Here is a 23,544-nt window from a genome sequence, read left to right as displayed (position 1 = left end):
AGGAAAATACAGTTTAAAAATATCAGGTATATTTTTTTTTTTTTTTTGAGACAGGGTCTTGCTATGTTGCCCAGGCTGGTCTCAAGCTCTTGGGCTCAAGTGCTCTGCCAGCCTCTGCCTCCTGAGTAACTGAGATTACAGGCATGAGCCACTATGCCTGGCTTGTTCAACATTTTAAATGATAAACAGATGCATGTGAAAAGCCTGAATAAATTTGGTTCCTATGGCCTAAGTATTAATATTGACAGAAAAACAGAATTCTGATACTCAAATGAAACTTAAAACTGTAGCTGATTCAAGTAAATCTTTTACATTTATTTTCATCACTAGAAATTGAGGGAGGATCAACGTGACTACTTAGACAAATGTTTCACTCTATATACACAGAAGATGAAATTTGGCAACTAAAATATTTGAAATGTCCAACCCAAATTATCATCTCTAAAGGAAAAAAAATTCTAAATTTTAAGACTACATTTCTAATCTTACAATATTCATTTATTGATATTGTTATTTATAATGTTACCTGTCAGACATTTTATACTAATGCAGTTTTTCAGTTAAACCTTACTATGCCTTAAATTTTCTAAGTTCAATAGAAATACAGGTTGAGCATACCAATCCTAAAATCTTACATGCTCCAAAATCCAAAACTTTTTGAGCACCAACATGATGCCACAAGTGAAAAGTTCCACACACAACCTCATGTGATAGGTTGTAGTCAAAACACAGGTGCACAAAACATAGTTTATTCAGTGTCCCCAAGGAAAAAAAGACCCTCCCAGGGCCCTTCAGCTAAGATACATATTTTTTGGGCACACCTAGATTTCTCCATGTAAGCATACACACAGAGAGTAACACAAATGGCATGTGTACAAGCCAGATGTGCCAATGGAAGGTTCTCCATGGTGCCCCATAAGAAGCCAAGACCTACATACATTACTCACTGTGTTTTCTGCTTGTTCTCTGCTCTGTGGTATAAAAATATTGTTGAAAATGTCAAAAAGGCCGCCGAGATATCCACAGGGTAATGCAAATATCCCAAAATCTGAAAAAATCCAAAATCTGATACTTTTGGTCTCAAGTATTTTGGATAAGGGATAATCAACTTGTACTTGTTCTCTGAAACTTCTATAAATAGTATGTAACATAAAAATATTCTAAGAAATACAAAGAGACACTTAAAAGGACACTTAAGATCAAATAGACCTTACCTCGAAACGTCACCACTGGTCTGCATTTCTTGGTGAAATTCACACAAAGAGGTAGTATCACCATTGCTTAAGTTTTCAACCATAGACATTTCATTGCTATTTTGAGAAAGATCTTTAGTTTTTCCAAGATTTGCTAATGATGTAACCACACTGGCCAATGTACTTAAATCTCCCTGACATGATTCAGCCTTAAAAAAAAAAAAAAAAAAAAGGAATTAAAATTCTGCAAATTGGTTTCAGTATATTTTTAAATCTGAAATATCCAATCTAGATTATGAAACGATGAAAGAAAAGTAAAGTATGATAAATGAAACCTAGAATGTAAAATCAAAGAGCTCTGAGCTTTCAGAAATTTCTTGAGGAAAATACAGTTTAAAAATATCAGGTATATTTCTTTTTTTTTTTTGAGACAGAGTCTCACTCTGTTGCCTGGGCTAGAGTGCCGTGGCATCAGCCTAGCTCACAGCAACCTCAAACTCCTGGCTCAAGCGATCCTTCTGCCTCAGCCTCCCGAGTAGCTGGGACTACAGGCATGCGCCACCATGCCCGGCTAATTTTTTCTATATATTTTTTAGTTGTCCAGCTAATTTCTTTCTATTTTTAGTAGAGACGGGGTCTCGCTCTTGCTCAGGCTGGTTTCGAACTCCTGAGCTCAAACAATCCGCCCACCTCGGCCTCCCAGAATGGTAGGATTACAGGCGTGAGCCACTGCGCCCGGCCTTATTTCTTAAGAAATGTTTATATAAAAGTTACTTTAAACCTCAAACTGCACTTAATGGCTAATTTATCCATGTCAAGTCACTTCCTCTACAAAGAGAAATTAAATTAGACAACCTTTCAAGTTCTTCTCAGCATTAAAATTCTGATATTCTAATTTCTAAAACTTATTATATAAACTTATATATAATGAAAAAAATACTTGTGAAAAGTGGGAGAAAAGGCAAATGTATTACTGAACCAACTTCAATGATATCAACTTTTACTAGGTGCTGTGTTAATTAAATATGTTAAATATCAGCCACCGCGTTGAACACAAAAATAAAAAGAAATTGATCAGATGCCCATTATTCTCTTCACTTTTTTTCTTGCTGGAGTAGAAAAATGTCTTTATATGGTTGAGATATTGGTATTTTGTTACACACTGCATACTTTCCTATTTGTCTTCATTTTTTACATTTGTTAATAATGTATATATTCTTTGTGCATTAGCTGTAATTCTTTTATAAAAAAAATTTTCTTTCCTTAACTCTTCAATTACCAGAAATAAAATGTGTACAGGAAAGGCAGATAAGTGCTTGATTTTTCTTCCATTTAGTTATCAATTTTCAGAGCAAGTTGATACCCTAGCAACCTCTAATGATAACAGATCTGTTTTTCTATAATTTTAAATTCATACATTTTTATATAGTTGATGTTTTATATATTTGATTTTATTTAATAATTTATTAATTCTTTTTTTAATGCTTTCCCACCCTAACCTAAGGAGTGGACCTTCAAGTTGCCTTCTATGTCCTATTGACACAATCCCTTAATGATATTTTTTCTATTAATATCTTTTTTTTTTTTTTTTTTAGATAAGAGTCTTTCTCTGTTGCCCAGGCTAGAATGTTATGGCATCAGCATAGCTCACAGTAACCTCAAACTCCTGGGCTCATGCAATCTCTCGTCTCAGCCTCCCAAGTAGCTGGGACTACAGGTGTGTGCCACCATGCCTGGCTAATTTTTTCCATATTTTTTTTTGGTAGAAACGGGGTCTTGTTCTTGCTCAGGCTGGTCCAAACTCAGGAACTCAAGAGATCCTCCCACCTCGGCCTCCCAGAGGCTAGGATTATAGGCATGAGCTACTCTACGTAGTCTATTAACACTTTATGGTTTTTATTTTTAGTGTTCTTAATCCTAAAATAATACGTATGTTTCCTTGATGTTTCATATATTAAAAACAATTTTTTAGTTTATGTGAAACTGATTTTAGTAAGTAGAATAAAACAATATTTCTGCCTTTCCCAAATTAGTCCATGAATTGTTTACTAAACACCCCACCAATTACCAAGTTCTTACATGATTACTGCTTATATGTGTATTTTATTTAATATTCTTAACAATGCTGTTTAATAGAAATCATCCTACTATAACCAGCCAGGAGAATAACGCATCACACTTAGTGGAGGTTGGACTGGCTGACTGCAAAAGCCAGTGCTCCAAATAGCCTTCTTACACAGGAGTAAATGGCACAGTAGTTACAATTTTTAAGTGTTTTCAACTAAAACTTAGAAGCTTATATATTTTCTTCCATTTAGCAACATGTCTAACTAGATTTTTAAATTTTTGCCAATGAAGACTTAGGCAACATAGAAAAATCTCATCTAGTGACTTCACAGTTTTGTGGCCATTTGTCAGAGAAACTTAACACACAAGGTTGTTATAACAATTTAATATAGAGGCATACACGAAAGCTGTGTCGGGGCAAATAGTAGTTCCTCAACAAAACTTAGTTCCCCTTCTTTCCTAAAGGAGCTATTATGTCAATGAAATTGCAATTACCACTCTAACCATGAATCACACAGACAAGACTAAGTGAAATCCTATAATTCCCAAAATATATGGTAAGAGGCCAAATTGCCTCACTTAATAATCACATGTGAAAACCTAACCTGGAGTGTAGACACTCTTATTATTCCCATTATACAGATGAGGAAAGTGAGGCACTTGATCAAGGTCATGTGGCTAGTAAGTGGCAATGAAATTTGATTTTGCAGCTCAAGTATTCAGATTGCCTTAAAGCATCAAGCAACAAATATATATACAAATCTGTCGACAAATAGGATAAATAATCTTATAGGTTATATAAAACCAGGTCCCATTACAGGTTGAAAGAGACCCTGATCACAGGCTCCCGAAAAATCTGTTTCTAGGTATGAGTTTTCCATGAGAAATTTTTGCTTCTTGTTCTCATAACGGGTTTCTGAAAAGCATAGACACTCTACATGTTCAATCTAAATAAACAAACCTTCTTTCCTTTAGACCCCTTGTCTAATAAAGAGCTGCTCCAATCTCTAAGAGAACCTGGATGACTTGAATATACGAGGGTGGTCTGGAAAGTATCCAGCCATTGTTAATGTAACAAGAACAGTTACCTGGCTGGACAGCCCTTATATACTAGAAGAGCTCTTGGAATCCTATTTCTATTCTTGACTCAAGTAGATGTTTGACTGAGGTGTGCTAAGATTTCTCCTTTCTCAAAATATTTTAAGTACTTAGGTATTAACAAATCTTTAGGGGAACATAAAAGTAGTATTAAGAATTTTCCACTTATTATAAATTTCTTTTACTGAGGACTTCTATTTCAAGATGAAACAAAAGAAACCAGAAGAATTTTAAGTGTTTGGTGCTTTTATGTTGAAGCTTTAATTGTCCTAGGGAAATAATGAACATTTTTATCAAATAGTTGATAATTGATGTTTTAAAAAAAAAGAAATTTGTAATGGGGAATATTTAAGACCAAATCCATTGACCAAAGTGATGAAAGAGATAACAAAAATCAAACATTATTAAAAGCTTTAAAAAAATTTAAGCTTTAAATTGTACTAAACACACCTTATCTGGTGTCATCAATACAGTTGACTCAGTTTTTAATCCAGACGGATGAATATTCACAAACATTCCTGAATCTAACAGTCCTGTTGACCTGTAACAAATAAGTACATATTTTAGCCTTAGTTTCATTGGGAGGAAAAACAAATGACCAGGTACTTCATGCTGTTTTACTATACCTCACAGTTTCACTATCTGTTACAAAAGTTGGAGTTGCAGCTAATGGGCTACGAAGGTCCTTTCGGATATAGATTTTTTCTGTTGAAGCAGCACAGTTGGAAGATTTTTCTCGTGATACTTCGATGGGTTTTCTTTCACACTGAACAGCTACAAAAATGTGTTAAACTATTATATCACAATACAAAATTTATAAGCAATTATAAATTTAAACTTTAGCAATGCTGCTAATGAGACATGGTTACCATACTAAACTCTGAAAACAACCATTAGAAATTATGTGCAAGTTGAACAAAGTTGCTTCAGATTAGTAAAACTGGCAACTTTGCATCTCTCATTCTCTTTTCTCTGCCCACTCCCCTGCTCCTGTGGTATATATGTAGAGGACTCTTTATTTTTTAAAAGCTCACTATCAAGAAGGAAGAACTGAAGTTAGGAGTCACGAATCTATATGAGAGCTTAAAAATGAAATGAAATTTAATCAGCTGAAAATAATACTGACAGACATAATAAGGCCTAAGATAGACTTGTTTTTTAACTAGGGGCACAGAGAATAAGATGTGATTCAACTGCTTCATCTTTGTTTATAAAATATAGGTAATATGTTTTATAGGAATTTTATTTCATAATACTTAGGAAATAGTGTAGTGTAGTTAAATGTACATTTTCTTAAATGGCCAGAATTCAAAAGCTAAGTTCTACCACTTATTAGACATAGAACAAATTTCTCAACCTATGTTTACTCAACTGTAAAATGGATAACAGTACCTACTGCAGAGAACTGCTGTGAGAATAAGTTAATACATATGCTAAGCACAGTACCTGGCATAGTGAGAGCTCAATATTAGCCATCGTTATTATCTTACTCATCACTTTTTAGTAGTTTAATCAAAAAGTAAACCAGTATCATAGGCTTTTGCCAGGGTCAAACTACAATACATGCATGCTACATAGGCATTTGATAAATATTTGTTGAATAAAAAATACATACACATGTATTATTTTTAGTTCAAAAACTATAAATTAAAAAGCATATATTTCACATATTTTAATGTATTAGTTTCAATACACTTCTAGTTTGCCAGAATTCTTCAGAGCTAATACATACAGTCTTGTTTCATTCCAAACGCAATACATCTCTGTAACCTGCAGTACTGACAGCGGTTTCGATGGTGTTTATTAATAATACAGTCCTTTGATCCTCGACATGAATACACTAAATTTTTTCGGATACTTCTTTTAAAAAATCCTTTGCAGCCTTCACAAGTTACTGCTCCATAATGACGTCCTAGAGATAAAATGTTTAAGAAAATACCGAAGTCCTATTATTTTAGAACGAAAATGAAATAAATCCATTTCTTCCCTTTAAACAACACTGTATGAGATGAAACAGATTTTTGAGTTTCTGACACAAAAAACATTTTTAGGAGTTATTAAACAGAAAATGAAACAACTATATTCTCTGATAAAACAATATGAAGTATTTTTAATTTTGTAAGGTAAGCTTAACAATGGTATAGAAAATTAGGGAAAGAGAACTAAATCACCCACAATCCCATTATTTAACATTAACTATTTTCACTTCTGAAATCACTTTCAAATTTTAGTTTTGTTATACATTGTATTACAGATATTTTAACCTGAAAACAAAGCTCCAGAAAAAAGGATAAAATGTCAGCTAGTATGGGAAATACAATAATACCTCCTCACTGTGAGTTTCACTTTTGAAATTTTTGAAGAAATCTTTTACATTTTGATTAACCTGTTATTTCATGAACAATTTCTTTTGCATACCTATTAAATAATTGAACACACTCTAGAAAAACCTCTAACAGAATTTTTGTAATAAAGCTTTGGAAAACATTAACAGAAACAAACTGGGCCCTTAAACTATATCCCATTGGCATTTCTGAATGTCCATGAGCAGACATGTATTTCTGGAATGAAGTAACAAAGGACAGAACTAAAATGACTTACCCCTGAACACTAGTAGAAACAGGCTTTGAGAATAGCCTGCTCAGTTATGAAGAGAATTAAATAAAGGTTAACCAGAGTTTTTTCTATTAACCTCAATAACTCAAATTACTCTGTATTCTGGAACAGAATATATTAAGAATCACAAGTCATTTTAAAATGCTTTCTTTGCCAAAATATCTACTTTTCAAAAGTTTTCTACATGCTTACTTTCAAAAAGTGAAACTTTTTATAATCCATTGAAATATGTATTTTATGTCATTACACAAATCAAATTAAACTGAAGTAAAAAAAAAAAAAAAGGTGAATAAAAAACTTTGGGAACTCAAGCACCCATCAATACATGAGCAGATTAATAAAATGTGGTGTATGTATACCATGGAGCACTACTCAGCCACAAAAAACAATGGTGATCTAGCACCTCTTGTATTATCCTGGATAGAACTGGAACCCATTCTAAGTAAAGTATCACAAGAATGGAAAAACAAACACCACATGTATTCACCATCAAATTGGTATTAACTGATCAACACTTAAGTGCACATACAGTAATAACATTGATTGGGTGTCAGACAGATGGGAGCGGGAAGGAGGGGATAGGTTTATTCACACATATTAGGTGCAGTGTGCACCTTCTGGGGGATGGACACGCTTGAAGCTGACTTCGGTGGGGCAAAGGCAATATATGTAAGCTAAACATTTTTACCCCCGTAATATGCTGAATTAAAAAAAAAAAACTTTGGAAAAAAATTAAATTTTATAGGCTACAAATATGAAACATAAAAATGACATGCGCCTTTATTTTTCTTTTTACTTTTAGAAGAAATGTAATACTGTGGTAGCTATTTTAACAAAACAACACATAGAGGAGGTTATTTTTAATGTTACCTGATGCTTTGTCTCCACATACGACACAAAGATCAAAAACCTTATTTGGTCCCTGGTCTGTGGAAGAATTATCTGTTAAGAGCTTAAAAAAAAAAAAATAGTTGTAATTTTCCTTATACATAGGTGAAAATTTCAATGTTATAAGAAACAAAGACATTAAGAATATCTTTTAATTTGTTCTACAATTCCATTAAAGTAACCAAACTGTTCAACACACAAATACCTGAATATTTTTAATGCATTTTACCCATTAAACACTAAATATTATTCATATGGAACAGGTCAAATTATTGCAGCAATTATCAGTCCTAATATAACATTTGTCTTTAAAGAGCTCAGAACCTTTCCACATGGAATGACATGACAAAAATAAGCCTATAATAGCAAAAAAAGATAACTCTGAACTTTTTAAACAGAAAAGGGGTTATAAATAAATTTTGTTGAGTAACTAATTATAATTATGCAAATATGACTGCTATGCAAAGGTATAAATTTTTGATTAATGAGTTAAGATTTGGGTTAGAAGTAGCTTGAGAGCATGCACTCTGGAGTCTGATAAAGGGTAGCATATCAGGGACCAGAAATAGGGTTGGGGGGGATGGCTTTAAGCAAATTATTAAGCCTCTTAAATTATATAAAGAGCTTATCACTAGGCACAGCTAATAGGATACTTGCAAAGCAATACTAGAGTTTCTTCTTTTAGATTTATCTTTCAACCTTTTCATCATTTTCTTTCATTCTTTTGAAATGTGAACAAATTATCAATTCAATCTAAAAAACAATATGATGAGACTAGCCTGGGCAACATGGCCTGACCCCATCTCTACAAAAAAGTCAAAAAATTAGCCAGGTGTGGTGGTACACCTGTAATTCCCAGCTACTCAGGAGGCTGAGGCAGGAGGATCGCTAGAGGCAAAGACTTGGGAGCTGCAGTGAGCTATGATTGCACCACTGCACTCCGGCTTGGGCAATAGAGCAAGTCTCTAAAAAAATAAATAAATAAATAAAAATCAAAAATGTAATATGGTATTTAGTGAACACTTTGCCCCTGCTTTAAAACAACAAAGTAGTCTTCTAGTTTGACTCTTTTTTTCACTTAGGTTGTGAATGCCTTCAGGAGAAATTCAGATTTTAAGAACTTTAAATGGTTCTTAAAATGACTGTCCCTTACTATGTAACATGTAACGTCATTCCTTCTTATATCACCACAAAAATCAATCTTCAATAAGTATTTAAACACAACAAAAACTTCTGGTATTTGATGTTCTTTGAAAGCATCTATGACAAGTATCACTCTTTTCCTTAATAGAATACCTACTGCAAATGGTGCTAATCTTTTATCTGCTATTATTCTTAAGGGTAGAACAGATACTGAGAGGTTAAGGGAGTTGCCCACATCCCACCTTAGGTCATTAGGCCTAATCTTCTTGGCCCAGGGGAATTCTAACTTCTACCTGTTTCATCTTTCATTGCTTTTAGAAATGATCCATAAAGTAGGCAAAGTTCGAATATCATCTTTAAAAACAGAAATATTTTTGTATTGCCTTGTCTTTGTCAGGCAGAGAATTTTTTTTTTGAGGCAGAGTCTCACTCTGTTGCCTGGGCTAGAGTGCCGTGGTGTCAGTCTAGCTCACAGCAACCTCAAACTCCTGGGCTCGAGCAATCCTTCTAACTCAGCCTCCCAAGCAGCTGGAACTACAGACATGCGCCACCATGCCTGGCTAACTTTTTCTATATATTTGTAGTTGTTCGGCTAATTTCTTTCATTTTTAGTAGAGATGGGGTCTCGCTCTTTCTCAGGCTGGTCTCGAATTCCTGACCTTGAGCGATCCTCCCACCTCAGCCTTCCAGAGTGCTAGGATTATAGGTGTGAGCCACTGTGTCCAGCCTGGAGAAGGTTTTTTTCTTTTTTAAGGAGTAACTTTACAATGGAGAAATCTGACAAATACCAAACCACTTCAGCCAGGTGATCAAAGTGAACTTTACCAGTCATAAATCATGTTGACAATAAGTACCTTTTATATGATGTGATAAAGTAGCACTTAACCTATGTAATCTTCCTCCCCAAAACCCATAAGCCCTGTTCAATCATGAGAAAAACATCAGAGTCCAATAGTGCGGTATTCTACAATATACCTGACCAGTACTTCTCAAAACTGTCAAGGTCATCGAAAGCAAGCAAAATCTGAGAAACTGTCCTATCCATGAGTAGCCTATGGAAACATTACAAGTAAATGTGATGCGGTATCCTGGAACAAAAAAGACACTAGGTAAAAATTGAAGAAAGCCTAAAAACCAGTGAACTTTAGTTAATAATGTATTAATATTATTTACTAATTATAATAAATATCTCATACTAATATAAAATGTTAATAGAGGAAACTGTGTGTTCATGGGATAATATGGGAGCGCTGTACTATCAGTTCAATTTTTCTGCAAATTTAAGACTGTTCTAAAAAATCAAGTCTATTAAATAATTAGCCAGGAGTGGTGGTATGCACCTGTCATCCCAGCTACTTGGGAGGCTGAGGCAGGAGGATTGCTTGAACCCAGGAGTTTGAGGTTGCTGTGAGCTAGTCTGATGCCATGGCACTCTACTCTGGGCGACAGAGACTCTGCCTCAAAAAAATCAAGTCTATTAATTAAAAAATAATGTATGTATAATGTTGTAAATATTTTGGTAGATTTTTGTCTTACTGATATAATAGCTTCTTATAAGCCCTTAACTATGGACCTATCCATTTTCTACCTTAGTTTCCAAAAATAATACAAATATCACTGGAAGAAGAGAATACATACATCAGGGAAAATTTCATGTTTTATGAATTAAAAGTTTTTCAATCCTAAAAAAATTTTATTTCATCAGTTTTTCATCACAAAACATGGGACGCCATTTTAAGTAGATACCCATCCAAAGAGTCTCTGTAGACAAACTTAAAGGCAGTAGAAACATCTACATAATCACAGACATGCAGTGTCTAAAAATCTTAACTGGGTCTTTGGAGAATAATGTGTAATCTTTTGTAATGCTAGCAATGATTAAAATAATGTGATATTAGTCTATGCTATTGACCGAGTTCCAGTGTAAAGCAGACCATGCTAGACTGACTGCTTGCTATGTCATGAAGACAGGGATGACAACAGAGGAGGTACAATGCTGAAGCTGGCAGCTGCTGTAGCAACTTCTTGATATGGCAGCTTCTTGCTCATGGCACAGGCAGCTTGGTTCTAGAAACAGCAGCTACAAGAGCTGCTCTAGACATGACAATTTCCTAACCATGCAGAAGTAGGGGGTCTCTTAGAAGCCAGTTTTGCAGCCTGCTCCAAGTTATTCTTGGAAAGCTAGCCCAGAACTATTTCTTCAGTCTTCCCAGAACAACAATTCTATGAGGCTGGGGGTGGTAGCTCACGCCTGTAATCCTAGCACTCTGGGAGGCTGACATGGGAGGATTGCTTGAGGTCAGGAGTTCGGAGGCCAGCCTCAGCAAGAACAAGACCCCATCTCCACCAAAAATAGAAAGAAATTAGATGGATAACTAAAGATAGGAAAAATTAGCAGGGCGTGGTGGCACACGCCTGTAGTCCCAGCTACTCAGGAGGCTGAGACAGGAGAATTGCTCAGGCCCAGCAGTTTGAGGTTGCTGTAAGCTACGCTGATGCCATGGCACTCTAGCCTGGGCAACAGAGCGAGACGCTGTCTCGGGGGGGAAAAAAAAAAACAAAAAACCAATTCTGTGAGCTCTCTATATCCTATATTAAATCCCTTCCTGGCCACATTAGCCAGAATGGATCTTACTGTATGCAAAGAACCCACTAAAATGAGTGTGAGGACTGTGAGGCAAAAGGACAGTGGCCCAAAGGAGAGGGCTGTCACCATAGATACTCTGTGCTTCACGTAACTTTATGCAAGATTTTTTTCCCTACCAAATATGCATATATCTAAAGTCTTAATGGCAGCACTTACAATACGTATTTTACTTTTTTTCAAGTTAAGATGAAAAGACATTTCTATAGTTATTTACCTGGAGGTGCTGTGCAGACAGATCAGGAGTGGTAAAAAATAGCTGGTTGACACCTGCTGCATCTGGAGTTGTGAGGAAAACTTTTCCTGGAGTGGAATCTTGCCTGGCCAGAATGACTTTGCTTGCAGTAGAGGCATCATGATTTGTCAGAATGAACTGCTTGCCTTGTGTATTATGATCAAGCGCCGTCACAATCTGGATTTTCTGCCCAGTCTGCTGCTCTGTAACAATCTAACACAATCATGCCAAATTAATAATCAATTCAACTCAATCTTTTTTCTCTAATGACACAATTTTCTCCTATCTTCAAAGCTAGGAAATCACACCATTACACATACATATGTTCACTATAATACGCACACCTTTTTTAAACTTGTAATTCTACTTCCATAAAATTCTATCCTACAGAAATGAATGAATGTGCAAATAATCAAAGGTATGATAGCAGGAACATTTTAACCTATTTTCATTCTTTCCGTCCTCTTCCTTCCTACTATCCATTTAGACAAACATATATTTTGTTTGTCTAAATATGTTTACATATATTTGCATTCTATTTGCTGTTCTGCATCCTGGGATGTGGCGGTGAACCAAACAAAACTGTTGTCTTCATGATGCTTTTATTTTAGTGGGGAAAGATAAATAAGCAAATAATATTGTCAGGTGGTACTAAGTGCTACGAAGAAAATCAAGGCAAGGTAAGGTGAGACACTGATGGAATGAGGACAATGAAGGAAGCTCTTAAAGAGATGATTATTTTTGCACAGACTTGAGTGAAAAAACACACCAAAGTTTAGGACCACCAGGGGAAGAGCAGCCCAGGTAGAGGAAATAAAACAGGTAAGGTATCCCTCGTGCAGGAGGGAGTGTGTTTGAGAAAACTGAGGCACAAGGCCCAGCAAGACAGCCACATGAGTGAAACAGAGTGGAAGATAGGCACTATGGAGGAGATGGGATCTGAGCGACACCGGGGGCCAGATCTTATAGGAGTTTCAGGCCCTACAGTCTAGGTTTCCCACCGTGTGAAATGGAGAGCCACTGGAGGGTTTGGAGCAGAGGAGTGGCAGGATCTTGCTTTTTAAAAAAAGGATCACTCTGGATTTAGTGTGAAAAACAGACTGCAAATGTTCAAGTAGAAGGGAGATCAGAAAGGATGCCACTGCAGATTCTGTTAGCATCTGGTTATTATATATGGGCAGAGATGCTGGCCAGGAACAGAGTAGTGGCCACGCTGGGGGTGAAAAATGATCAAATTTTGAACTTTTTTTGGGAAGGGAGAGGTTACAGGATGTGCTTATGAAATGGAGTGGAATATGAGGAAAGAAAAGACAAAGATGATTACAAAACTTTGGCCTGAGCAACTGTGAGGACAGAACTGCCATCTGCTGAGATAGGGTAGTCTGGGGAAGAACAAGTTCATAAATAAACTATCCCAGCATTGAGGGTCCCAAAAAGCTTTTGTTTATGTGGGTTGTATCTATTGATATGTAACATACGAGAAATTCAAAGAGAAATTTTTGAAATATTTGATTGATTTAAAAATAACCCATTAAATGTTTACATAATTTTTTAAAATGCAAAAAGTTTATTTCCCAAACAAACAAAAATTTAGTGGAGAGAGTAGCACCGTTTTACACTTTTGCAAACTGCTTTAATGTATTTTTTTTAAGATATGGGGATCTCACTCTGTTGCCCAGGCTGGTTTTGAACTCCTGGCCTCCAGTGATCTTCCCACCTCAGCCTCCCAAGTAGCTGGGATTACAGGTGCGAGCCACTGTATCCAGCGAATGTCTGGTTTAACAGAAGCTGGAATCTCATATCTGCCTCTTCATTCGATCTGTTCAAATACGTTGTTTTGATTAAAATACATAAAGAAAATCCAGTCTCACATTTATTGGTTGAGAGGCGGAAAGGTATTTTGACAGCCTTTTCAAACTGTGGAAATTGTTCTTTGGTACTAGACCAAAACTTGACAAGTGGTAGCTTTTTTAAGGTTAGTTGCAATGTGGTATCAGAAACTATATTAACATCTGTTGGTCTATCCTGCAATTTGAATGGATCCCTTTCTTATGCTTGATTTTGTAATATGCACTGGTCATTTGTAAAACAGTGGTTCACTGAGTTATGTATATCTTTTAAATATGGACATATTTCATCATATATCATCACATGTCAGATAGCCTGGAAAATTCTACTGTATACTTATGAGAGAACAACAGTGAAAACACAAATAATATTTTAGTATTATTATGAAAACAGTTTTGACCTTGCTAACTCTCTGAAAGAGTCCCTAGATGATATTTTGAGAAACTCTAGATTATGGTACCTCTTACTAAGGAATAGGATATACCTGTTTAAAAAATGAACATGGCTGTATTGACATAAACTAACTCTTACTGGCCCATCAAAACTGGCCTCAGATTTTGTATCCTCCCAGATATATTCCCTGGTTAGGTCCCTACCCACCTGACAATGCTTCATTAACTGTTTTTCTTCTGTGCTCCCGTAGTACCCTGTACAATCATCTATCATAGCACTTACCGCATTCTGTTGCAACTGTTGATTATTCAACTGTCTTTCACTAGCTTGAAAGAAAAGCTATCTTAGAGGATATCTTTTATATCTGTGTCTCCAGAACCTAGCATACACATTTATTGTAAATAATAGAAGTTTGGTGAGTCAGTGAATGAACTGTAAACTAGACGTACCTCTCCCATTTGTTGTTCAATAATTTGATGTGCAATTTCTTCTATGGTTGCCATGATCTAAATGCTAAAATGTCCTGTGAAAAATTAAAAAAATGCTTTTTAATAATTATACTCATAAAAACATATTTATTGAAGAATTTACAAGTAAAATTATATGATATTTAGGATTTGCTTTGAAATAATCCAGTTGGGGTGGGTAGGATTGGGAGGGATTAGACAAAATATAATACAATTGGTCAAATACTGACAATTGTTGGACACAGTCAATTGATGAAGTTTATATATATGGGTTTATGAAACTATTCTCTCTGCTTTTGTATACTCTGAAAATGCCTGTTAAAACTATTCAACACCTAGTAATTTCCTTTTCAAATATATTGAAGCCTAAACAGAACTCTGATACAGAAAAGGAGCTGTAGTTTATTAATTTAAATAAAGGCAACCCTATCTGTGAACAAACTCATCATTGTAGCCATTTAACACACTTTTATCAATATTTTGTAAAACACTAAAAAAAAAAAAAATGACATCCATTAAAAGATTTCTCTAGAATTTTATGATTTTTCTTCATTAGTGGTAATCTCTTACATACATATTAACATTAATTTGAATTTAATGCATAACTGTCTCCAAATGAATTTGAGAGCCTGTAAGATTAATGGACTGACTTTGACTTTTGCTTTTTCTCTATATCATGCAGTGAAGAATAAAAAATTTTATTTGTGACTTTATATATTGTTTATATCATATATTCACTAATATTCTATAACTATAATAGACAAATTATGTGAATTTTCTTTTAGCTACTTAAAAATTTTAAATGCATCAATTAATTGTGCTAAAAGGAATACTCAATATTTAGCTTGATTGTTCAATTATCTCTCACTAGACTGAAATGGGGTGGCCCTAACCTCTCTGAAACCAACAGAGGAAGAGACAGCTTCGCTCTCTAGGGGCCTGTGCCCTTTGAGCCTATGGTGACTGTCGCAGCCTGGCTGACCTCTGACCCACCTTTGGAGTCATTCTTATCTTTTCTTGAAGGACGATGTTCATAGCTGGATAGTTCTACTGGCCTATCTTGCAGGATCCCAGAATCCTTCATTTCATCCCATCTCTGTCTCCTTGGCAGAGTAGAAGCTTGGCAACATTCCTGCTGGTATAACCTCACTGGCCTCCCATGCAATTCATGGAGGTCTAAGCCACAAGACAAGAGAGTCCTCAGATCTTTCCTGGATAGCCCCATTTTTATGCCTGATTCTAACGAGATGGCTGACTGTAACCACAAGTCACACATCTATTAATATAATCTCTTTAGAGATGATTGTCCAGTTATATCCTTGGTAGTCTCTCCAGAATAAGCCTTCTCATTTTTTGAAATATGAATGGGCTAAGAATTTTCCAAATCTTCAAGTTCTGGTTCTGTTTCCTAACAATTCCTTCTTCAACTTTTCTCTTTCCTCTCATATTTTACTGTAAACAGCAAAAAGAAACCAGACTGTGCCTTCAACAGTATGCTTAGAAATCCCCTAGATATTCTAGTTCATCCTTTACAAGTTCTATCTTCTATAAATCGCTAGAACATAATTCAACCAATTTCCCTGTCACCTTTCCTCCAGTGTCCAATAACATATTCCTTATTTCCTGAGACTTCACCAGAAGCACCTCTGATATCCACATTTCTATCAATCTTCTGTTGATGATGATATATTTATATCTCTAAGATGACAGAAGCCTTCTCTACAGCTCTCCTCTCTTTGTTCTGAACCCTTACCAGAATTACCGGTAATCGCCATATTTCCATTAATACTTCTTCGGGGCCATCTAGGCTTTTTAAAGCATGCATCTGAAAACTCTTCCAGGGCTGTACACATGAGCAAGTTCTAAATATTTAGGTATTTTACACTAGCAACCAATTTCCTGGTACCAAAATCTGTACTGGTTTTTGCTAGGGCTGTCATAACACAGTACCATAAATCATGTGGCTTTAACAGAAATTTATTTTCTCACAATTCTGGAGGTTGGAAGTTTGAGATCAAGGTGTCAGCAGGGTTGGCTTTTTTTGAGGTCTCTTTCCTTGGTTCATAGATGGGGTCCTTCTCCCTCTGTCTTCACTCTGAGTGTCTGTGTCATTATCTCCTCTTCTTATGTGGACACCAGTCATTTTGGATTAGGGTCCATTCTAATGACCTCATTTTAACTCAGTTATCTCTTTAAACACCTTATCTGCAAATATAGTCAATTCTGAGGTGCTGGAGGTCAGCACTTCAACATACGAATTTGGAAGGAAGGGGCAGACATAATTCAGCCCATAACACTCAGGCATAGACCTTTTAAGAAATGTGGAAGATCTATGTGACGAAAGCTTTAAAATGCTACCTAAAGACAAGAAAACCTATACCTGGAAGGACATTTAAGAAAATGGCTACAATGACTACCTTCAGGGAAAGGAGTTGGAAGTTTGGGAACAGGGATGGGAAGGAGACTTATTTTTCACCAAATAAATGTTTGTTCCTTTTAAATTTTGCTTAAATACAACCATTAACACAAAAAATAATTACAAGTTACAAAAAATACTTTAAGAAATCTTTTCCAGAAATCCTAAAATCAACACCAGTGTATCAGTACATTACTCCAATAAGCTATCTCAAAATGACAACTTAGGTAGATAAACTATTAATGTTTGTATATATCATTTGATGACTTAAAAGCACATGAATAAGAGAGCTTGAATTCAAATACCAGTACAATTATATGAGCTCACAGTAATTCTAAGATCAGCTATTATTTTAGTCAAATAGATCACAGTATAATGTGTGATGTATATGTATGTACATACGCATGTATAGGTTCATGTTTAATTGTGTACTTTGTCATTAGCAATGTTATGGATAACACAATGTCAATGGATTTGAATGCTAATATTCTTGGAATGGTACTCTTGAGCTGAGGTCCCCAACCCCTGGGCCCAGTCCTTGGCCTGTTAGGGACTAGACCGCAGGGCTCTGCCGCTCCCTGCCCCTGCCCCAAAACTGTCTTCCTTGATACTTGGGAAGAGGGGGCACACAGCAGGAGGTGAGCAGGGAGAAAACAAGCGAAGCTTCATCTGTATTTACAGCTACTCCCCATCACTGCCATCACCACCTAAGCTCCCCTCCGCCTGTGGAAAATCTGTCTTCCATGAAACCGGTTCCTTGGAGACTACTGCTTAAATACTGAATTCACAGCTATTCCCATTTTCTTCTGTTTAGAAAAAAAGAGCCAGATACTGCAGTAGGTTCTTAACCTTTTTTAGGAGTTACAGACTACTTAGTGAATCTGACTAAAACTATACACCTTCCTCAGAAAAATAGGTACATACATGTATTTGGTGGATTCCATATTTGTGACCCAGCACATCAATTTTCTAATTCTTTCTGTACAAATTCTCTGCACTATTACTGTACTCTAGAGCACTCATACTGCATTATATAACCCAAACTGTTCAGCAACAGAAGACTCAGGGAAAGCTTTTAGAATATTTGCTTTACGTACTGTACATCTCAATTTGTGTTCAGCAAAACAGTAACGAGAGCACTCTGTAGAACAGATTTGGACTAGAAAGTCAGATTTAAAAAAAACCTTCCCCTTTTACCTCTCCCCAACAAAACACATCTTCCACTGTGACCCCAAACTATTATATCCTATTTGTAGAGCCTGGTGAGTGTCTGTCAACCAACTAGTTATCTTAAGATTCAAGTCTAGGAAGGCACAGATATAGTGACATAAAGTCAAATCTATAATCCTATTTTCATCATTACCTATTTCCCTTCCTAAACTATCCATAAATATAATATATACTTGTATGGAAATAGATTTATGAAATAATTCAAATACATCTTACAATCTTGTTCATTTTTAAAAATTGTTATTAAAAAAGAGGGAATTTATTTAAATTAATTAAAAATCCTGCCTAAATTCAGTTTTACTAAAATTCAGATATTTACAGATTATTACTTGGATAGACAAATTAAAAATTGGTAATGATGAAATTGGTAAGCATGAAATAGGTATTTGGCATGGACAGATATTTATGAGACTGTATCAGTCACTCTGATTGTGACAAAAGCTCAAATGCTAGTTTAAACAAAACAAAACAAAACAAACCAGTAGGAGGGAGGAAATGCTCTACACTGCTAGGACAGCGGTAGAGCTGACCTTGGGAAAAATTGGAGATGGGGTTTCAGATGCTGTCAAGAATCTCTCTGTTTCTGTTCTCAGCTTCTATGTGGCTTCTTTTTTCAATGTTGTAGTAAAGCACCAGAAAAGGAAAAGTAGTCTTCTCTAATTCCAATTTAAAAATCCTTGTAATGTTTTCTGATTGGTCCAGCTTAGATTACATGTTTATGTTTTGGATTAATCACCATAGTTGGGCCAAGAAGAGGAAAGGGAGGGTTATGATCAGCAGCTTCCACAGACAGCTGGAGATGGAGACTAGCATAGACACGGCTACAGATGGAATTATCATGAGCTGGGCAACCACTTCAATTTATTTCTACTCCTGATATACAGAAATCTTCAGCCAAAAGTCCACTGAGCACCATTAAACTATTCAAAAAATTTAAACCACCATTAACTTCAAATTTCTGTTGTTAGTTGGGGAAAGCTCCAAAATAAATGGGAAAAAGCTCTTATTCTTATAAAATGCTACACCAAGAGGTCTACTTTTGGCCACATTCAGATGAAGGTCCTTCTAATTTCCTGTAAATTTCTTTAGTAAATGACAAATTTAGCTAAACAGGCTGTCTGAAATAATCTTCAAACTAGAATTTCCAAAGAATTCTCAAAATTAATTTTGCTTTGTTCCCTGCAAATAAACATGCTACAAACATAACAAAACAAAAATGGTAAAAGGGCCCAAGGAGTGAGGGGTAAGGCAGCCTTGCAATCCTCAACATTCAAAACTTGAGGACTGGAAGGACTGGCGTTTAAGGACCCTGCTGTACTGATAAAAAGAATCTTCTCGATGGGGAGGGACTACTGACAGAGTTCAAAAAGAATCAAATTAGCTTTGGGTTTCAAGTCCAAATTTTATTCCCAGCTTTAAGCGAGGAGGCTCCTTAGGAGGGATTCAGTAACAGGGAAGAGAGACAATTTTGAATGTTTTCTGAAGAAAATTAAATTTAAAAGGAATCATTATTCTTTTTGTTTGTTTGTTTTTGAGACAAGAGTCTCACTCTGTTGCCCGGGCTAGAGTGCCATGGCGTCAGCCTAGCTCACAGCAACCTCAAACTCCTGGGCTCAAGCGATCCTCCTGCCTCAGCCTCCCGGGTAGCTGGGAGTACAGGCACGCGCCACCACACCTGGCTATTTTTTTCTATTTTTAGTTGTTTGGCTAATTTCTTTCTATTTATAGTAGAGACCGGTCTCGCTCTTGCTCAGGCTGGTCTGGAACTCCTGAACTCAAGTGATCCTCCCGCCTCGGCCTCCCAGAGTGCTAGGATTACAGGCGTGAGCCACCGTGCCCGGCCCATTATTCTTTTCTGAGACAGAATCTCACTCTGTTGCCCAGATGGGTGTGCAATGGAGTCATCGTAGCTCACTGCACCCTCGAACTGCTGGGCTCAAGGGATCCTCCTACCTCAGCCTCACGTCCTCAAATACGAAGGCTTATTTACAACTTCTGGAGGCACAAAAATCCTAAAGGCCTTAATTTCAAGTCTTTTCGCTTTTCTTTTCTTTTCCAGTTACTTGTTTACAGGCTGACCTACTTATTGAAGATTATGGGACAACTTGGCAATATTTGTATTTTATAAAATTATATTTGTAAGAGTTGCAGGAAGGGTTTCTTAAACAAAAGAGCTACTGGAAGTTCGGACGTGCCCAGTGCAGTGAGGACCCTAGATCGTTCCATTTCTTTTCCTCAATAGATAGACAGCGACTACTCTCGCCCCATCTGTCGTAAAAGAAAAGTGAAAGTGGAGGGCGTCATTCTGTCCGTCCTGTGTAAGCACGAGAATCGAGGGGCCCTGAGGAAGGGGGTTCAAGGTTGGGCTGCAGCCCCGGAGCAGAGGGCCAGGCTGGGCCGGGCTTCCCCGGGTCCCGCCCGTGACCGCCGTGCGCCCTCGGGGCCGGGCCGCAGCTCCCTGGGGCGGGGGAAGCGGCGGCGCCGAGACGGAAGCTTTCCCTGTAGGTGAAAGGTCAGAGGCGCCGCGGGAGAGGTGGCCGTGCACGCCGAGCCGCTCGCGGGTTGTTCCGCGCCCCGCCGCCCCGGCCACTCTCGGTGCCTTGGGCGTCCGGTCCGCCACTCCGGCCGCTCTCCGCGCTCCCAGCCCAACCCGAGCAGCCCGCCGCGGCACCGCCAGACGGACCGGCCCAGCCGGCCGGAGCCCGCAAGCTGTGCCGGTGCGCCAGGGCTGCGTCCGTTGGCAGTTAGGATGAAGGAGCACCCCCGCCCCCTCGCCGCGGGCGCCTGTCTCCCCACCCGGCACTTCTTACCTGCGCCTTTCCGCCGCCTTACTGCTGCGTCGGGCGCCGACCCGACAGTCCCACCGAGGCGGCCGCTGGGTCGGGGACGCTCCAGGAGGAGAGGTTGGAGAAAGCTGAAGGGAGGGGGGATCAAAGATAAAGGGGGAGGGACCTTTCTGGGTTTGTGTATTTGTGGGGGGTCAGAGTTCGTGACCCCTTCTTCAGCTCAGCAGTGCGCGATCTCGCCCGCGCCTGCGCGTTGGCGAAGAGGAGAAACGGCGAGAAGAGGTCGTGACGTTCCTGGGTGGGGTGGAGTTACCCGAGAGCCGAGCCGCGGCTCTGAAAGTCGACGGCCCCCTGTCGGCTTGGAGGGAGACGGCGCGTCCCCTTCAGGTACTTTTGGAAGCCACGTGTGTTTAGCATCGTTTGCCAAAGGTGGTCATTAAAGGCAATTTTGAATCAGCGTTCCAGATTTGAGTAATAAATAACGCAGTCGGTTTCAGGCAGTTCTGTTTCTTATTTCTGGAAAACTGGGCTCTGTTATAGGCTCTCTCTGGATAGATTCCAATCAGATATTTAAACTTCCTTTAGGCCGGTAGCGAGTTATCTCACTTGATTGTTCACAATTACAGATTGAACTTCTTGTTCTACTACTTTCCCACCTTCTCACTACTGCACTTGACTAGTTTTAAAAAATAAAATAAACTTCCTTTAAATATAACAAGCAGAGGCAGAATCATGTATAGTAAAGCAAAGCTTTACTTGTCAACTATTGTTGAGTAAAGAGATAAAATGGCTAAAGGGAGCAAGAATATGATCACTAGAATGCAAGCGCCCCAAAGGTTGATTTTTGTGTTTTGTTCAGTAATGTATTGACCACAGGACAATGCCTGCTGGTCAATAAAGATTTGTGAAATGAGAGAGCGCTGATGAAATATCACATTCTGACAGTGACCACCTGTGGTATCGAGGTGTGGCTGGAAGAACTGCCCTATGTGCAAAATACTTTGTGGCTTAGATTTTAAGGGGTCCTCAAAATTTCTACTATATCTAGCTAGCATAGATTGGCACTGTAGAAAAGCAGCCTTAGATTCAGGGCAGAAATCCAAGTTAGGGAAAAACAAATTTTTAGTGGGAACAAGAACATGTCTGTTATTTCCCTCTGGAACTAGGCAGCTGCACACAGATAAAGGGCATGTAACATTCCCCAAAACGTAAAAATATGCTTTATGTTATGCTCCATTCTCTAAAAGTCCACCTCTACCTTTTAGCATCATTTGTTGTATGTTTGGGTTGGTTTTAAGGCAGCCCCTCCCACATATACTTAAACTGGTCCCAAAGGTGAAAGCTATGAAAGTATAGTCATTCCAGGGATACGTTCCGAGAAATTCATTAGATTTCATTGTTGTGTGCACATTGCAGAGTGTACTTACACAAACTTAGATGGTATAGCCTATGACACACCTAGGATATATGGTGTAGCCTATTGCTTCTAGGCTAAAAACCTAGGATAAACCTGTACAGCTCAATGCTGTAGTGAATACTGCTTGCAGTTGTAACACAATGTATTTGTGTACCTAAACATAGAAGACGTGCAGTAAAAATATGGTGGTATAATCTTATGGGACCACTGCTGTGTATGTGGTCTGTCATTGTCTGAAACATTATGCAGCACATGACTGTACACTGTAGATCCAATGGAAGGAGGCAATCTGAGACCTTTTCTCTATTCTTGGTGCAGAATATGCATGCCTATGGTGATGCTTGTGGTTATCCCTTATCATCCAATTAATTCACTTAAGTCACAATAAGTTGACTTGTTAAAACTTGGAAGTGGAAGCCATTTGGGGAACATTATTTGTAGGTGAAGAAGAGTTTCCCTTAGTGATGCTTCAGGAAAAGAGGTCGGTGAGGTTCATCTTTAAAATGTGTGACTTGAAAAAAAGGTGTTTAAAAGATATCATCACAGCAGCAGTAGATATTAAATTTATTTTTTATAAATATAATACATATTAACATTATTTACAATGCTAATTTTTTATTTATAAAGGATCTGTATCTTTATATGGACAATAAGATACAAACTATTATCACGTGAAGTAAAAAGCATTTCTAGAAATACATTGTAAGTCACTTAAAAAAATAGTATTTCAAGATTGGTTCTTACATGCTATGACCAACTCATATGAAAGAAAAAGGTGCCCCCCCTTCATCCTTTCCTCCTACCCCATAGGAAAAGGAATTTTGTATTTAGGCTTTTTGAAAATTTCCTACCCCCTTTTATCATTTTAAAAAATCCTCTTAGAAACTATCTCTTTTCTTATAGGGGAAAAAGTCATAGATAAGATAGATAGTCATAGATAAAAAAAAGACATTAAAAGTGGCATAGGTTCCAGAATGATAAGTGTATTACAGGCACTTTGAAAAAAAAAATCAGAAGGAATGGATAGGAAGGAATTTAATTCAGTAAATACTGAGTGGCCACTGCATGCAAGGCACTCTGCCAGATGCTGTAGGGGAATCTCA

The 23,544-nt window shown here is 37.4% G+C and overlaps 1 protein-coding gene across 1 annotated transcript in view; it reads right to left on the bottom strand.

Annotated features, from left to right (window-relative positions):
- NR2C1 (nuclear receptor subfamily 2, group C, member 1) overlaps positions 1-21,260 on the bottom strand; it is a 51,574-nt gene extending 30,314 nt beyond the window's left edge. Inside the window, exons 1-8 of the mRNA XM_012664049.1 lie at positions 21,049-21,260; positions 14,575-14,648; positions 11,867-12,097; positions 7,845-7,926; positions 6,091-6,270; positions 4,985-5,132; positions 4,809-4,899; positions 1,215-1,402 (exon numbers count right to left, since the gene is read on the bottom strand). Of these exons, the coding sequence (XP_012519503.1) occupies positions 1,215-1,402; positions 4,809-4,899; positions 4,985-5,132; positions 6,091-6,270; positions 7,845-7,926; positions 11,867-12,097; positions 14,575-14,628 (974 nt within the window). The 5' untranslated portion in view covers positions 14,629-14,648; positions 21,049-21,260. The remainder of the gene's footprint in view (positions 1-1,214; positions 1,403-4,808; positions 4,900-4,984; positions 5,133-6,090; positions 6,271-7,844; positions 7,927-11,866; positions 12,098-14,574; positions 14,649-21,048) is intronic.
- Between the last annotated feature and the right edge of the window lie 2,284 nt (positions 21,261-23,544).

The sequence above is a fragment of the Propithecus coquereli genome, unplaced genomic scaffold, assembly GCF_000956105.1.
Source record: "Propithecus coquereli isolate 6110/MARCELLA unplaced genomic scaffold, Pcoq_1.0 Scaffold85, whole genome shotgun sequence".
Lineage (NCBI taxonomy): Eukaryota > Metazoa > Chordata > Mammalia > Primates > Indriidae > Propithecus > Propithecus coquereli.
This window is presented reverse-complemented; position numbering and strand designations above follow the sequence as displayed.